Below are 17,856 nucleotides of genomic sequence, written 5' to 3'. Positions count from 1 at the left end.
TTACAGAATTTGGCCCTTATTGCACATAAAAGTACACATGATGTTGGATGCTGTTGGGGATGATGTCGGGGGGAGGGTATGTAGGGCTCTGAGGACAGTGACTCTCTGTGGAGTGGGGCTGGGGGCGGATTGGTGGGAGGGAGAGAGGAATTGTGGTTCTCCCTGCTGGTTTAGCTGATCCTGGTAGGGGAATCCCATCCAGCTGAGCCTGTAGGACTCCACAAAACTGGCTCAGCAGAGCAGAATTCCCCTGCCTTGATCAGCTGATGGCAAGTCATTCCAACAGGCTGGATGGCACAGATTTTTTTGTTAAAATCTTTGGGTGGGAGAGGATCAGTGACCACTGGAGAGTAAGGGGGGGGGTGTCATGCCTTAATACCTACAGTGGTCATCTTGTCTATTTGGGCACCTTTTTGATGCTTATGCAAGTTTGGATCCTGACTTGTGGTGTCCCGCAAAGCTCACCCCTCTCCCCAATCCTTTTTAACATTTACATGTCCTCCCTGAAACTACTCCAACTATCCCCCCTTTAAACTCTTTACACTTACGCTGATGACATCCTCGTCCTCCTTGAGACCGACTCGAACTTCACTAACCTCTCTACGAACATATCCTCATGCATAACGAACCTCCAATCCTGGGCATTCACAGTACAAATGAAACTGAACGAGTCCAAAACAAAACTCCTTTGGCTCGGCCCAAAATTAGACCATTTACCCTCCTCCATCCCATTGTGCTCCGGCTCCTCACTACAGCTCGAGTTCTCAAGCAAAGTTCTGGGTGTCACCTTAGACTCTTCTCTATCCTTCAACGACCATCTCCAATCCTTGGTAAAAAAAATGCTTCTCCAGCCTTCACATGCTAAGGAAAGTCAGACCCTATTTCACCAAAAACACTTCGCAGTCCTAGTACAATCCATCATCCTTTCCAGATTGGACTATTGCAATTTTATCTACCTCAGCCTAACCAAGAAAAGCCTCCATAGACTTCAGCGGATTCAGAACGCCGCGGCTAAGCTTATTTTCGCGAAAAGCAAATTTGATCACGTCTCGCCACTCCTGTCTAAGCTTCATTGGCTCCCAGTAATCCCCAGGATCCACTTCAAATGTGCGTGCCTAGCCTTCAAGATCCTACATGGCATCCTTCCTGCCATTATCCCTCTATCCTGGAACTCCCCAACCCCTACCTCCTCCAGATCCTCCCAAACTCTTAAACTATCCTTCCCTTCCACAAAAGGTATTTCTCATGCAGGCAAACTTTGGTCATCCCTCCCCTTTAGAATCACTGAGATCTGGAATAACCTTACCTCCTCGCTCCGAACCTCAAGCTCCCTCCAACTTTTCCGTAAACACCTAAAAACCTGGCTTTTCTCAAAACTGTAACACTTCCCCCCTCTTAGGCTTCTCCCACCATCCTCACCCTTTTACACCTAATCCTTAAACCCTCCACTGGAGTTCCTCTCTTATCCTATTTCCTGTAAACTGTGCCGAGCTCTGCGTCTACGGAGATGGTGCAATATATAAACCCAAGGTTTAGTTTAGTTTAGTCTAGCGCCATACGTCTGACTATTTCCTGAAAGGTTTGATTATCCCTGCTGAATGTCCAAGTGCTAATCCTGCCCAAAACACCCCTCTAACACACACCCTTAACATTTAGATGCACTGGAGACAAAACAACCAGAAAGACATCCAGAAAGTCAGTTTTGACAATGCCCACTTGGACATTTTGTCTAGTAAAATGTCCAAGTGCCAGTTTATGCTGTCCTTTGGACTTATATCTTTTTTGAAAATGAGCCTGACACTATGTGCTAACATTTACACCAGTTCCTGATACTTCAGTCTAGGTGCAGTTTCCACAGAATTTGTACTAGTTTTACAAAGACACCTGTGTGTCCTATAAAATATAGGCTGCAAATAGGCTTTTTTTTCCATTCATACATGGGCTACTCTCTATATTGGGCACTGCTGCTTATATGCATAGCACCAATGATTATATATATATTAAGTGCAACACTTAAATTAATGCAGTCACTGCGCTGGCTGAATATTTACTCTGTATTATAAACAGATAAATATAGATTTTAAAAAAAACCATGTTAAAGTGCATATCTTCATGCTTCATAAAAGTTTTGAATTTTTAGAACCACTGAATTCTTTTGTTCGTTTTATACCTGCATTAGCTCTGTTGAAAGGAAGACCTACTCCAATTGTTCCTAGAGGTTTAGAAACTAGAAGATTGTTCCAAGTAGCAGGTTTTCCTTCTGCAGACAACAAAGATACATTCTTGGGATTTACACCTTAGAGAAATTAATATTTGAAGGTTAAAAACTGAATAGTTCATAAAAAATGAAGACAGCTTCAAGCAGTTTAATTCCACTATCAAAAATGAAAACTAATACAGATTTAGTATTGACTAAAAATGTGTTTTATTGTGTATGCACACTTTTCTAGATTCAGTTTAGTAATAGACAAATAATGGCTTGACAGCACTAAAAATAAGAGCCATTTTCATGGACATTAATAGATACACATTTCTTAAGTATCTGTGGAAGAATGGAACATATAATTGAATACAAAATAATATGCTCATGTTGTGTAATGTAAGTAATCTGATTACATTACAAAGCAGCTGTAGCAAGTGTTGTCCGTGGACAATGGGATACAAGTTCTCACATGTCATCTTATGGAGCCTGTTTAGAAAAAGCCTTCTCTGCTTATAAACATTCTATGAACTTTAAAAAGATCCACCTCTGCTTTTGAAAAATGTATGCAATAGAGAGAACTGACTCGAGCTAATTAAACCTCCAAGAGAAGTACTCATAAAACTGTAACTCTGCTCAGAGGCTTGTAACTCTAAATAGAGGGGGGTAACCCTCTCTTGAAACAAGAGTTATTATTTCAAATCATAGCATAGTATTTTAGTAAAAATGAGTCCAACTCTTGAGGGTAACTAGGCTTGAAAAATGTTCAATACTTAAATGGAGTGTTTTGCAGAATTTTTAAAAGTCCAAAAATAATGATGATTGCATTCAGGAAGATTGTACTTAACTTAAATGCAGAACATGCAACTTCCAGGGTCTGCATTTAAGTTAAGTACAATCTTCCTGAATGCAATCATCATTATTTTTGGACTTTTAAAAATTCTGCAAAACACTCCATTTAAGTATTGAACATTTTTCAAGCCTAGTTACCCTCAAGAGTTGGACTCATTTTTACTAAAATACTATGCTATGATTTGAAATAATAACTCTTGTTTCAAGAGAGGGTTACCCCCCTCTATTTAGAGTTACAAGCCTCTGAGCAGAGTTACAGTTTTATGAGTACTTCTCTTGGAGGTTTAATTAGCTCGAGTCAGTTCTCTCTATTGCATTTCAGCTACTTTCTGACTCTTAATTGCTACATTTTCCCTGTGTATTTGGAAACGCATTTGAAAAATGTATGGCATAGTTATGGAGGAAGGAGTGGCCTAGTGGTTATAGTTGCAGCCTCAGCACCCTGAGATTGTGGGTTCAAATCCCATGCTGCTCCTTGTGATCCTTGGCAAGTCACTCAATCCTCCATTGCTCCAGAGATTGTGAGTCCACCAGGACAGATAGGGAAAATGCTTGAGTACCTGATTGTAAACCGTTTAGATAAAATATTAATGTGAACTACTGTTACAACATGTTCTTTTACCACTAACTTGTGCTATTTTATGAGCACAGGTCTCATTTTAAGTGATGAGATCTAGGGCTCCTTTTACGAAGCCGCGTTAGCGGTTTAACACACATAATAGCGCGTGCTAATTTGCCGGCTACGCTAGCCGCTACCGCCTCCTCTTGAGCAGGTGGTAGTTTTTCGGCTAGCGCGGGGGTTAACACGCGCTAAAAAGGTGCGTGTGATAAAGCCGCTAACACGGATTCGTAAAAGGAGCCCCTAGTTATTAATAACTGAGATTAACAAGAAAATTTTAATGGTAGCCCATGTTGATAACTTCCTTCCTTAGTTTGAAGGCTATTCCTAGGGAAGGTGAATGGGTATGTGAAGACTTTCTGTCCACAAAGAAAATCTGCTATAGGCAAGTAACTTTTCTCCAAGGACAAGCAGGATATCAAGTCCTCCTAGAAAGCACTTCCTAGTTATAAGCTGACCTCAACAGAAAAAAGGGGGGAACATATGAAAAAGGTTCCATTGACAAATAGACACAAACCTTTTTTTTTTGTGGCAATGATCTTTTTCAGTTTTATAATGTTTTGGGGAATACAGCCTGTAGATCAAGAAAATGGACCATATGGGAATGGAGCTGTATTCTAAACCTTGACGGGATTCTTGAGGAGACTGGCCAGGAACCTTTTCCAAATACTGTAATATCATGTGAATGAATGGACTGATGTCCATGACACAGACCTGCAAATCTCTGTAGAGGCTGACCTCAAATGAAGTCACCAGTGCAGCCATGGCTCACACATTACAAACGTTGATATTATCTTCTAAGGACAGAACTGCTTAGGCATAAGTAAAGGAGATGCAAGTATGCTAGCTAATTAGAAAGTACAAATGCAATGGAAGTTCCAGTTTATAAGGGTCAAATGAAACAAGGTAACATAATAAATGATGACAGATAAAAACCAACATGGTCCATTTAGTCTGCTCAGAAAGGTGGGTAGCGTTGCATATCCTGCTCATTGACCATTCCCCCCCTTTATTATTAGGGTTGTACCTGCTGTCCAATGAAGATTACCCCTCTCTTAGTCTCTCACATTTATTTTTATTTGTGTGAATCATTTGATTTATTTTGAGTGGAAATACATTATATTTTTATTCTATCCTCTTCACATATAGGGATCCTCTGTGTGTATCATCACCTTTCTGAATTCTATCACTGTTTTTACGCTCGTGTACCACCAAGGAGCATTCCAGGCATCCATCACTCTCCATGAAAAATATTTCCTGATGTTGCTTTTCAGTTTCCCTTTGTGCAGCTTCATTTCATATCCTATAGTTTTATAATCTCTTTGTTTTGGGCAAAGGTTTATTTGTTTATTCATATCTTTCAAGTATTTAAATGTCTGCATTAAATCTTCATGATCCCTCCTCTCTTCCAGGGTTTCATACGTCTTCTGGTGGTGGTAAGTAAATCATACCTACAGCAGTAGGATGCCTACTGCCGCTTACAATTGGGACTCCTGCTTGTAGAATCAGCCCCTTAAACACTACTTAGGCATTGGGATTCTTAATCTTAAGATTACAATATTTCCTGATGTTTCAAAAGAGAATCAAAAAGAAAGCAAGAAATTTTTATGGTTGAGACCTGGAGATTTTCAGCAGGAGGCTCTATGTTTTTAAGTGTCCATGTAAACGTACAGTAAAATTTCAATCACTTTGATATATATTCTTTGATCCAGCACATTTGACTAGTTTCCTTACCTCAAAAAAAAGGCCCATTGAGCATAGAGTTACCTCTCTTATAATTTGTTCTTTGAATTTGGTTCATAGTTTTGAGAAGCCCTTTTCTCCTTTTCTAATTTTTTTCAAAGTTTCTTTTGAATTTTGAGATTATGTTTGATGGACGTTAGCTGTGATTGTTATTTTGATTTTTTCTTTTTGGTATAAAAGATTTATTGTATGTTAACTAGACCTCGCCCTTTTATCAAGCCATTCTGCCAAGCAACGAGAGTTAAATGCCAAGCCACCCATAGGATTAGAATGAGCGACTCGGCAGCACCTTGATAAGGGAGGGAGGGGGAAATCAGCTTTTCTGTACAAAAGGTTAATTATTAGCTGCATTTATTTAAATTTATATATAATTAAAAAAAAAAAAACTGCCAAGTTTTTGCCACTCTTCTTATTTTGGTAAATCAATTCTCATGTTTTCCATTCCCTTTGAAGCATCCATTTTGTTGCTAATCTTCATGCCTGATTAGGATTATTTTCTTGGCCAACTAATCTCAGAAAGATTTTACAGCATTCCATATAGGCACTAACTTCAGATAATTGATCAGATTACATTACATTACTAGTCTTATAGCCCGTTACATTAACGGGTGCTAGAATATATGTGTGTGTGTCTCTCTTTATTTCTTTCTCTCTCTCTCTCTCTCTCCTTAGCTGCTTTCTTTCTTTCTGTTTTTCTTTTTCCTTGGCTGTCCATCACCACCCCTTGCCTGCTCCCCCTGTCCATTCTCTCTTCCTTTTACCTCCCCTGTGTCCACCACCACCCCTTCACAGGTCTCCTTATGCAGCAGCACCCCTTCTCCCTTTGTTTTACCTCCCCCCTGTCCAGCAGCACCTTCCTTCTCCCCCTGTCCAACATTAGGCCTCCGTTCCTTTTTCTTCACCCCCCCCTGTCCATCAGCATCTCTTTCCTTCTCCCCCTGTCCAGCAGTAGGCATCCCTTCCTTTTTCTCCCCCTCCTCCTTCTTATCCCTATGATACACTTACCTTGCTCTGCCCCTGATCAGAGGCTCCCGACAGCTGCCTAGTTGCACCCATTGGAAAAGTTCCCTCTGCGGCATCCCGCACCCCTCCTGACGCGATTCCCGCTGTCCCACACCTGCCCCTGTGTCTTTCTTCTTGTCTTTGTGTCCCTTCCTCCCTCTGTCTGTCTGTTCAAAGCAGCATTTCCTCCCTCCACACCAGTTCCCTGTGCCCCTGCCCCTGTGTCTTTCTTCTTGTCTTTCTGTGTCCCTTCCTCCCTCTGTCTGTCTGTCCAAAGCAGCATTCCCTCCCCCCACACCATTTCCCTGTGCACCTGCCCCTGTGTCTTTCTTCTTGTCTTTCTGTCTCCCTTCCTCCCTCTGTCTGTCTGTGCAAAGCTGCATTCCCTCCCCCTTCCATTTCCCTCCCCCCACACCAGTTCCCTGTGCCTGCATTAGCGTTTCCTCTACCCTCTTTCCCTTCCCACAGTCGCGACTTCAAACGCGGGCCCGAGTCCTTTGCCGCCCCCCCCTTCCCTTCCCTCCCGCGGGTCTGACTACACATGGCGATTCAAGCAGCGTGTGCTGCAGTCTTCACACGCTGCTTCGGGTCCTTCTACTGACCTGATTTACTCTGGCACGTCCGGAGTAAATCAGGGCAGTAGAAAGGCCCAAAGCAGCGTGTGAAGACTGCTGGACACGCTGCTTAAATCGGCAGTCGGGCCTGCGGTAAGGGAAGAGGTTGGCGGCAAATGACAGCGGAAAGTTGCTGGGCTCCTCGGTGGGGGCGCTGAGTGGCCGCGATCCCTCTACTCCCAGACCCCCCCCCCCCCGGAGGAACGGAGATCGAGTTGCCGCCATTTTGAAGATCATTCTGCCCTGCTCCTTGCCTTAGTATATTTTTAAGTTGAAAGACACGGTGGCGGCGGCTCCTCTCAAGATCCCCGACTGCATTGGACTTCCGACGCAGGTGGGGATCCTGAGAGGAGTCGCTGCCTGTTCTTTCAACTTAAAAATATAGTAAGGCAAGCAGCAGGGCAGAGCGAAGAACATTGATTCCCATAAGATCATCCGCCTCGGGGGAGACAAACGCCGCGTCCGACATCAGCCTCGGGGGAGGAGAGAGGACTTCAGGCAAGGAGCAGGGCAGATCAAAAAACAGCACGGGCCGACAGCCGCCGTGTCCGACATCCGTCTCGGGGGAGGAGAGAGTGTTTCGGTTGCATGCGCACTCCTATCTGAGATGCTGTACATCTCACGGAAAACGGACCCACGCGATAGGACTGCGCATGCGCGGCCTAGCGTTTTATTATATTAGATATGCTAATTGCCACATCTGAGTTCAATGTGGTTTACAAGATAAAGAAACTGGACATTTTTCAGGAATTACAATTTATACAAATAAGATACATTTAGCAAAAAAAGTTTTAGAAGATGTGTTTTAAGGCTTTTCTAAAAGCTCTATAATCATCAAACATAATGGTAAAGCATTCCATCATTTGGTGAATTGATATGAGAATACCCCTTATTATACTGAAAGACACAAGTGGATTTATACACACATACCTTTTTAGACATACATTTAGGGCTCCTTTTACAAAGGTGCGCTAGTGTTTTTAGCGCACGCTAGCTGAAAAATTACCGCCTGCTTAAAAGGAGGCGGTGGCAGCTAGCATGCGCTAATAACGCTAGCACACCTTTGTAAAAGGAGCCCTTAGTTTTTAGGGTACCAGTTTTAATTTTTTATGTATTTAAGTGATATACTCGTATGATCTGCATTTTTATCATTTTTTTTAATAGAGGCAGCACAAGACAACTCAGTTTGTTTCTTAATATAAAGCAGCACTTGCATATTCAGCTTTTCCTCTTCTTTAATGGATTGTAAGGTTGTTTATCATCTCTACCGGGGAGTTTTTACTCTCGATATAATTGAGATTGTCGCTGTATGGCTTCTGCCCTATGCATGAGTTCTGTCAGATGTTACCCAGCTACGAGGGCTTGATATCCTGTCTTCACAGAAGAAAAATACCTATGACATCTACCTATTACCTATTAGGTATTACCTATTACCTATAACATCTACTTAAAAAAAAATTTTAAACACTTTAAAATACCAACAGTATAATGGCCTCTTGAGATTTTCTTACCTGGAAGATACCTTGATTGTCTTAAATAGTGCTGTTTTGCTGCTGAAGATGGTGTTGTCAATCCAGAGTCCATTTTCATCATGTAAGCATTAGGGATAATCTTGCTTTCTCCTCCACTGGGCATGGGTTCAGATACACTGTCAAGAAAAAGGCAACTTTAAATATCTCAGTGTAAAATGACAGATTAGGTTCTTACCTCGTTAAACTGAGTTCTGTTAGGATACAGAGGAGTCCATACTATAGCTGTTGATTTACATTTTTCGTAAACTGCAGAAAGGTATCACTTTAAGAACTTGAAACTCCATTCTCACCTTCTGCAGTGGAGCACAGCACCCTCCTCAGTTGGTACCAAAGCAATTGAACTCCACTGAAACATAAGAAAGGAGAAGGAGAGGTCAGGGAACTTCCCTGGCAACAAACAGATTCTGCTCTGCTCTAATACTTAGAAATTAGAACAATGATTAATAAACAAATAACAAGGAAACGGAAAACAATAAATCACTTATATGAGTAACTAGGAGCCAGTCTGCTAAGAGTAACAAGCAGGGGCTATAGGACCATCCCAAGAGGAAAAAAAGAGGGAAACCCCAGTACTTGAAACACAGCATTTTTAATCTTAGGTACAGTAGAAGAGGTCCCTAGGCAGAAATCAAGCAAATCACAACCAATCTGCACAGGGACTCCTGTGCATCTTTATTTATTTATTTTTTAAAATTTTATTTCGCTTATAACCTAAGTGGATTACAATATTCAGATACACAAGTCCAAAGTAAAATAACGGTAATACATCTTTACAATCAATCGACTTAGCAGAAGAACAAAAAACATCCTCTAATCTAAAAGAATGTCCTAACAAATAAATGCATTTTCTGAGATTTTTTAAAGACCTCAGATCTTGACATAGCCTCAATACACCATTCAAAGCATTACATAACCGAGGGCCAGTCACAGAAATTGCTGCCATCCATGTTTTTTTTATAGTGTACCACATGTTGTAACAAGCCCAGCACTTCTGCTAGCCTTGTTCCCTTTGTAAAGCAAAAGAACACACCCCTAAAGAGCTGACCAATGCAGTAGTTTAGCTTCTGTGATGGATCTAGATGCCTATTCTAAGCAGGTTTCCCAAGAGCAGGAGCCCTGGGAGAATTCAGTGCCATATGATAGTAAAAGTCCTTTCAAACAAAAGTTAAAACCTGCTAAGTCACAATTCAGAAAACAGGTCTGTCCTCTTTAAATGTTGACTGGCTCAAGCTAATTTCTATCAAGAAAGAACACAAAGAGGGCTGAACACTGTGACTCTCCCATGTAGGGGTGAGCGTGGCACCTTGAAACAAAAGGCAGATAGAACAATGCAGGCTGCAGTCAGAAGGAGTTGACCAAACAGGGAGGGAGGCGGTAGCGGCTAGTGCGGCCGGCGGTTTAGTGCGCGTTAAACCGCTAGCGCGGCTTGATAAAAGGAGCCCTATATTTTTGAGTTAAATGTTTTAAAAGTTACTGTGGACTGAATAAAAGACCACCTCCTCTTACCTATGGTTAAGTCGTGGTCTTATTTTCTTTTGAGCGGAGAAAGAGTCAAGTTTATCACCAGGCCAGGGCTTTCAACTCTAGAAAGCATGCCAGAACTGTGATTAGCGCCCAGTGATCATGGACTGAGACCCACTGAGTGACAATGTGTATGCTCAAGTTGATTGTGAGCACAAGGAACAATCTGGAAAATATTTCCTTAGAAGTTGCATTAAATAACATGGTGCTTCTCCATATATTACATGATGTATAATTGTCAAAATTTTGTACTCAATACGAAATATAACAGGCAACCAGTGTAGCTGTTTCAACACTGGAGAGATATGCTGATAGTGAGAAATGCCAGTGATCATCCTTGCAGATGTATTTTGTACCACTTGCAAAGCATGTACCTTGGATTTAACCATACTCAGAAACAATTCATTGTAGAAATCCAATTTTACAATAAAAAGACTTTGAATTACTATCTGAAAATCTAACACAGACATTGGTTTTACTCTGGAAAATATTCTCATCTGCATAAAAGCTCCTTTAACAACATGTAAAATATGTTCCTGCATTGTTAAATGGCTGTCCAAATAGACAAAATCATCCAATAAATCCACTGAACACTAACAGTTACCAATCACCATGCATGCAAATTCTATCCTATATCGATCTCTTGTTCTCACTTTTTAATTCTTTAGTTTTAATTTCAGTTTCTTCAAAGTTTCAACGGGAAATGGCCGTTTGAACGTTGAAAATAAGTTGCAGTAAGATGGAGATGCCGTTTGGAAGATCTATCCTGATGCAGCAGTAATAAAAACGCTATTGCAAAACATTGACCATGTCAGTGGCAGTGAAGCAGTAAACTGGTTAATGCTGAAAATAAAGAGAACTGTCAAAAATGAGACACAATAAGAAGTATCTATTTAAGGACATATAAGAAGTACCATGTAAGATACTGTATTTACTCAAATATAAACCGGGATTTTTGGGCCAAAAAATTGGCAATCACTAAAGCAAGGATGGTGAAGACGGAAAGTGAGGTGATATACTATCTTGCAACAAAATGGATCCTCACTCTGTAGGGAAATTCTTTCCAGAGCTGAAACTCTTCTTTTATTGTTGGGGCAAGCAATTTCTAAGAATAATAAAGATAAAGATTAAGAATCACTGTGTGTCCTGTCTGGATTTCTGGATTTATCATAAAAGAAGAGTTTCAGCTCTGGAAAGAATTTCCCTACAGAGTAAGGATCCATTTTGTTCCAAAAAATTGGCCCCAAAATGGGGGGTCCCGGTTTATATTGTTAAGAAGAAGCGAATGCATTGTTTGCATATGAAAGTTTATATGCAATGATAAAGTTTATTCAAAACTTTTTAAAGGAAAGTTAAAAAAAGAAACAGAATCCTATATAATAAAACCCTAGCCGCGCATGCGCACTCCTAACTGCCTGCTTCCATGATCTGTAGGTCTGTGGCCGCAGGAGTGCACATGCGCGCATGTAAGGATCGGCCAGGTAACAGCTGCGACTCCCCCCCCCCCCGCCGCCGAGCCTAGGCACACCAGTAACACGTCCCGCCCCTCTGTCCGCGCGCGTGAGTTCTCACTCTTTGCTCTTCGTTGCTTTGGTGAAGCGGGAGAGGCCGAATGAACCACCCTTCAGTTGCTCAGCAACCGGAAGCTGCTGATTCTGGGAGGTGAAAGCAGCATTCCGGCATGCTACACAGCGAAGGGGAGCTGCCGTTTGTTATCGCGCTCATGGTGCAGAAGCTAAGGGGCTCTGCTTTGCACAGTCAGTTGGAGCGGCAGGCCCGGGTGAGTGCGGCCTGGCCCAATTCGTTGTGCTTCAGTTGTTGGGTGGCAGTGGGGGAGGAGATGCTACAAGCGGTGCTAAGAGCTGATGAGACGTTTTTTTGTATTTGAAAGAAGAAGAGCTGGGGCTGCATTGTTATAATTCTTATGCCAGACAGCTCTTTTTGGGAGGTAGGCTGGCATGGGGGGGGGGGTTTCAATGGAAGGGGGATGGGAGGCAGGGAGGCTGGCATCGGAGGGGGTGGGGGTGTTTCATTGAAACATGCTGCGGGCAGGCAGCAGACTGGCATCGGGGGGGTTTCAATGGAAGGGGGATGCAGGCAATGGAGGGGGGTTTCAATGGAAGGCAGGCAGGCAGGCTGGCATCAGGGGGTGGGGTGGTTTCCATGCAAACATGCTGTTCAGGGGGATGGGAGACAGGAAGGCTGGCATCGGGGGGGGGGGGAGTTTCAATGGAAGGGGGATGGGAGGCAGGCAGACAGGCTGGCATTGGAGGGGGGTGAGGGGAGGAAGGAGGCACTGGGGGCACTAAGGACATAGAAAGGGGCACTGGGGGCACTATGGACATAGGAAGGGGCACTAAGGACATAGGAAGGAGGCACTGAGGGCACTAAGGACACAGGGAGATTCACAGACAGAATAAATGACAAGACAGGCAGTGTGCAAGGAGAGAGAGACAAAGAAAAAAAAATACCCAGACAGACAGACATCTACTCTAGCACCCATTAATGTAACGGGCTTAAAGACTAGTAAAGAATATAGAAGTAGAGATATTTTAGAATGTATAGGAAGGCTGGTGGTTTTTGCCGATGATTAGATCAGGAGCACTGTGAGATATAACATGCTGACACCAGATGGTGCTAAGCTCCATATCTGAGGCTTTTACCCACCAAGTTAAGCTAATAAGATTGAAAATTTGAAGAAACTGGAATTAAAATTAAAAAATACAAAACTGAGAACAAGAGATCAATATAGAATAGAATTTGCATGCATGGTGATTGGTAACATTGTTAGTGCTCAGTGGATTTATTGGATGATTTTGTAATCTCAAGATTTAACCATTGGTTGTGAATATAGATAGGTTGCTTATCCAAATTGACACCCAGCAATCTCATACTTGAGAAAACTGAAAATTTCATGTCCTTCACTTTTACTTTAACAGAACCCAGATTAACGAGGTAAGAACCTAATCTGTTGTTCTGTTGTGGATACACAGGAGTCTGTACTGTAGTTGACGTACCAAAACAGTGCCACACCTCTAGGGGGGAACAGATGAGCCTACCTGCAGGACCAAGGACCCAAAAGCGGCATCCTCTCAAGTCACCATATCCACTCTGTAGACCTTAGTAAAGGTGTGAAGAGTAGCTCAAGTAACTGCTCTACAGATTTCATCAGGCGAAACAGCCTGTGACTCCATCCAGGAGGTCGCTACACTTCTTGTTTTATCCTCCGGAGGAAATGTAGGCAGATGAAATCGCCATGTGGATCTATTTGGCAATAGACGTCTTGGAAACCAGCCTTCCCCGTATCGAGTAACTGGTCAGCACAAAAGATGATCAGAAAGCCTGGCATCATTAATCCTCTCCAGTTAGATAAGCATGGCCCTGCGCACATCCAACTTGTGCAAAAGTTTGTCCTGTTTGGCAGAACCCATAGGCTGAAAGGCAGACAAATGAAGTTCTTAATTGACATGGAAGGTAGAAATGATCTTCGGAAGAAAAGAGTGAACTGTAAGCAAAGACACACCTGATTATGTCAAACAGAGAAATGGCTCCCTGCAGGAGAGAGCCTGCAATTCTGAGATCCTACTCGCCAAGACTATGGCAGCCAAAAACATCTTCTCTCCCTCTCTCCCTTCCCCAGTTCCCTTCAGCGTCTGTTCCTCTCCACTCCACCTTCCCTCCCTTCCTTCCCCTTACTTTCGTGGCAGGCGATTTCTAAATTTTCTTTCTACAAGCAGCCGGAGCTTTGAAATCGCGTGTGGCTACCGGAAAGGTCTCCTCTGATGCAACTTCCGGTTTCCAGTTGCATCAGAGGAGACCTTTCCGGCAGCCACACGTGACTTCAAGACTCCGGCTGCTCATAGAAAAAAGATTTAGAAATCACTCGCCACGAATGTAAGGGGGAGGGAGGGAGAAAGGGAGATGCCCGGAGGGAGGGAGGAAGCAGCGATCGTTAGTAAGAAGGGATGGAGCGCGATCGGTGACCGCGTGCATTCCCTCCCTTAACTCCACAGGGCGTTGAATGGCCTTGTCCCTGTAACCGCAGTGAACACTTTTTTCCCACTGTTTCGGCGGCTTACCCACTGGTAGCCGTGGGTAACAGTCACCGTGTCATTACCTGCTTTACTTTTTGGAGGCTTTAGGCCTAAGTCAGGCCATCAACCATCTTTTCTCTCCTTGAGCATTATGGAATTGTTTACATGATGTGTATGTTCACAGTCAAGGTCATCTACCAGCTCTGGGCCCCACTTGCTGTGTAAAATATGTAGAAGAGAGAGCTTTGCAGGCTATGTTATGAACTGTGACGTGCTCTTTTCTTGGCAAGACATGATGTCTGACAGTGGATTCTACAAGAAGCCTATTCACTATTCTTCTGTGTGTCTGACAATAACCTTCTGGACAGGTTCTGATTGGTCCTCATGTGCCACCTGTGCACGGCGTGATAACCTGTGTAAACTGTACTCAGTCAAGTTTGGACTTAGAGGAGTCCGGATCTGAAATTGGAGAGTTCTCCTGTGCATTAGAGGAGAAACGAAGCAAATTGGAGAAGAAAACTTTCTGGTAGTCATGCATTCCATCAGCTGATGGGAAGGGACTTATGAAATTGGTCTCTGGACTACGATCTTTTCAATGAAGAATTGACAACTGAGTGCTCTGTGGCTTTTATCTGTCTGAAATACCATCCACTGAAACAGTGCTGGGATTCTGAATCTCACCTACAAGAACTTTGCTGTGAAGTTGGAAGCCTAAAAGAAATGCTTTCTATACTATCCGTGCTGGCATCAGCTAAAGAAGGATGAGAAGTATTTCCCCACAGTTCTTGGGGTTAACCAGTCATTACCCTTAGCTTGAAAAGGAGAGGTTTTTTGAAACTGTTGTAATTAGCCTAAGATATATTTTGTTGCTGCTTTATAATCTTCTCAGGTAATTTTAGTTTTATAACAAATACATATTGTGTAGTGTAGTTAGTTATATTTTCTGATTACAAGTATTTATATATTTACCAATTGTTCGATATCCAGTCGTATATCTTTATAATCATTGGTATATTTTGGTACGGCTTGCTATTTTTCTAAGATTTGTTTATTCTCCTAATAAAAAGATTCATCATATTCTTGCATCATTTCCTTTCCAATAAGGCAGCATTAGGAGGATTGCAGGGAATTGTAGGTGCTGTTTTCCTAGATACTGAGATTATGTAGTGTAAGGTACAATAAATTTTATACAATCATAGGTCTTGCAGGGGAAAGGAAGGCCTTTTTAAAATACATTTCCAAATGTGCACCTATGAAAAGGCTACTTTTTAGATGACATTAGCATATATACTCAAAAATAAACCAACCCGATTATAAACCGAGGTAACATACCCCCCCAAAAAAGGGAGAAAAAGGTTCACTTGAATATAAACTGGGGGGTGGGGGGATGTTAAGTTCATTTGCCCTGCCTTGCACCCTCCCTCCCTTCCTGCCCAGTTCAGCACCCAGCCTCCGATACCCACTACAGGCCTCCCTTAAGCCCTGGTGGTCCAGCAGCGAGCGGGACAGGAGCGATCTTTCCTATGTCCTGTCCCAGCCAACTGTTAACTACCCTGCCTCCCTCCTATCTCCTAGACCCGTTGCAGGCCTCCTGCGGGCCTGCCTTAAGCCCTGGTGGTCCAGTGGTGAGCTGAGACAGGAGCGATCTTTCCCACGTCCTGTCCCGGCCAACTATTAACCACCCCGTTTCCCTTCCACCTTCTGGACCCTTCTACAACATACCTGTTGAACCCTGGTGGTCAAGCAGTGAAGCGGCGTGATTAGAAATGGCTGCACAAGTTTCTGCGGCAGTCTCATGAGACCGTGAGAACTCCCCCGGGAACTTGCACAGCCATTCCTGATTGCAGGAACAAAGAAAAATCACCCCTGACCTGCTTCACTGCTAGACCACCAGGGTTCAAAAGATATGTTGTAGAGGAGTCCGGGAGGCAGGAGGGAAATGGGGTGGTTAACAGTTGGCCAGGACAGGACGCGCCAAGGATCGCTCCTGTCCCAGCTCACTGCTGCACCACCAGGGCTTAAGGCAAGCCCACTGGAGGCCTGCAACGAGTCCAGGTGGGGAGCAGGAGAGCATGCAGACTTGAGGACCCAAATATAAACCGAGACCCCCATTTTAGGGCCATTTTTTTGGTCTAAAAATCTCGGTTTATATTCGCGTATATATGGTAGGCTTAACTTTTGAAAAATGATAATGAAATCAGAGAACTACAGGAGCTTGGCCACCTCAATCAGCCACTCTCTCCTGTGGGTAATGACTATGTTATTAGCCAATTATCCAGATAGGGTAATATGTAGACATTCGCCTTTCTGAGATAGGCTGTGGCCACTCCCAAATATTTTGAGAACACTGCTGCAAGGTCAAATGGCAGGACTCTGTCTGAAAAAGACAGATTGGGATGTGCATATATGCACCTTTCAGGTACAGTGAGAATATGCAATCCTTTTTGTATATCTCGGCGAATCATACTTACTTAATTCATTTTGAATATCTACCTTACTAAGCAGAAGTTAAGATCTTTAAACACAAATCCAAAATAGATCTCAACCTTCCTGATTTCTTTGGAATCAAGAAATACCTGTAGAACTCTAGCTTGGTTTCCATCAAAAGAAGCAGTTCCACAGCTCTGTCCTATTGAAGAGCTTTTATCCCACACTGGAGGAGGGAGGTATTGGTGTCCTTGGCCTGAGAGATTAGTAAATAACGTATAACTGGAAAGATTGTACAAGGATGAATTATTGTTTCTGGTGGAATTCAGTATGTCATGTGTTTAAAATGGAAAGAGCGTTGGCAGTTCAAAAAGGTTACTATAAAGCACAGTTACTTACCGTAACAGGTGTTATCCAGGGACAGCAGGCAGATATTCTTGACTGATGGGTGACGGCACCGACGGAGCCCCGGTACGGACAATTGTAGAGTGATTGCACTCTAAGAACTTGGAAAGTTCTAGTAGGCCGCACCGCGCACGCGCGAGTGCCTTCCCGCCCGACAGAGGCGCGCGGTCCCCAGTTAGGATAAGCCAGCTAAGAAGCCAACCCGGGGAGGTGGGTGGGACGCAAGAATATCTGCCTGCTGTCCCTGGATAACACCTGTTACGGTAAGTAACTGTGCTTTATCCCAGGACAAGCAGGCAGCATATTCTTGACTGATGGGTGACCTCCAAGCTAACAAAAAGAGGGATGGAGGGAAGGTTGGCCATTAGGAAAACAAATTTTGCAAAATAGATTGGCCGAAGTGTCCATCCCGTCTGGAGAATGCATCCAGACAATAATGAGATGTAAAAGTATGAACTGAGGACCAAGTAGCAGCCTTGCAGATTTCCTCAATAGGAGTGGAACGGAGGAAAGCTACAGATGCTGCCATCGCTCGAACTCTATGGGCCGTGACAGAACCTTCCAGTGTCAGTACGGTCTGAGCATAACAGAATGAAATGCACGCTGCCAGCCAATTAGACAACGTACGTTTAGAAACAGGACGTCCCAATTTATTCGGATCAAAGGACAGAAAGAGTTGGGGAGCTGATCTGTGGGGTTTCGTACGCTCTAGATAGTAAGCTAGAGCCCTCTTACAGTCCAAAGTATGCAGAGCCTGTTCCCCAGAATGAGAGTGAGGTTTCGGAAAGAAGACAGGCAGAACAATGGATTGGTTGAGATGGAATTCAGAGACAACCTTAGGGAGAAACTTTGGATGTGTACGCAGAACCACCTTGTCATGATGAAAGACCGTAAAAGGTGAATCTGC

At 43.2% G+C, this 17,856-nt stretch overlaps 1 protein-coding gene across 8 annotated transcripts in view; it reads right to left on the bottom strand.

Moving 5' to 3' along the window:
- Window positions 1–17,856, bottom strand: part of MAK (male germ cell associated kinase) — a 148,434-nt gene that overhangs the window by 14,524 nt on the left and 116,054 nt on the right. For 5 of the 8 annotated variants that reach the window (XM_033934681.1, XM_033934674.1, XM_033934678.1 and 2 more), the window contains 2 exons: window positions 8,542–8,678; window positions 2,171–2,296 (listed from right to left, as the gene is read on the bottom strand). In XM_033934681.1, the coding sequence (XP_033790572.1) occupies window positions 2,171–2,296; window positions 8,542–8,678 (263 nt within the window). The remainder of the gene's footprint in view (window positions 1–2,170; window positions 2,297–8,541; window positions 8,679–17,856) is intronic. The other 3 variants (XM_033934679.1, XM_033934680.1, XM_033934682.1) reach the window with 1 other exon arrangement.

The sequence above is a fragment of the Geotrypetes seraphini genome, chromosome 2 (assembly GCF_902459505.1).
Source record: "Geotrypetes seraphini chromosome 2, aGeoSer1.1, whole genome shotgun sequence".
In the NCBI taxonomy this organism is placed as follows: domain Eukaryota; kingdom Metazoa; phylum Chordata; class Amphibia; order Gymnophiona; family Dermophiidae; genus Geotrypetes; species Geotrypetes seraphini.
Note: the sequence above shows the minus strand (reverse complement) of the source record. Positions and strands in the feature narration are given on the sequence as shown.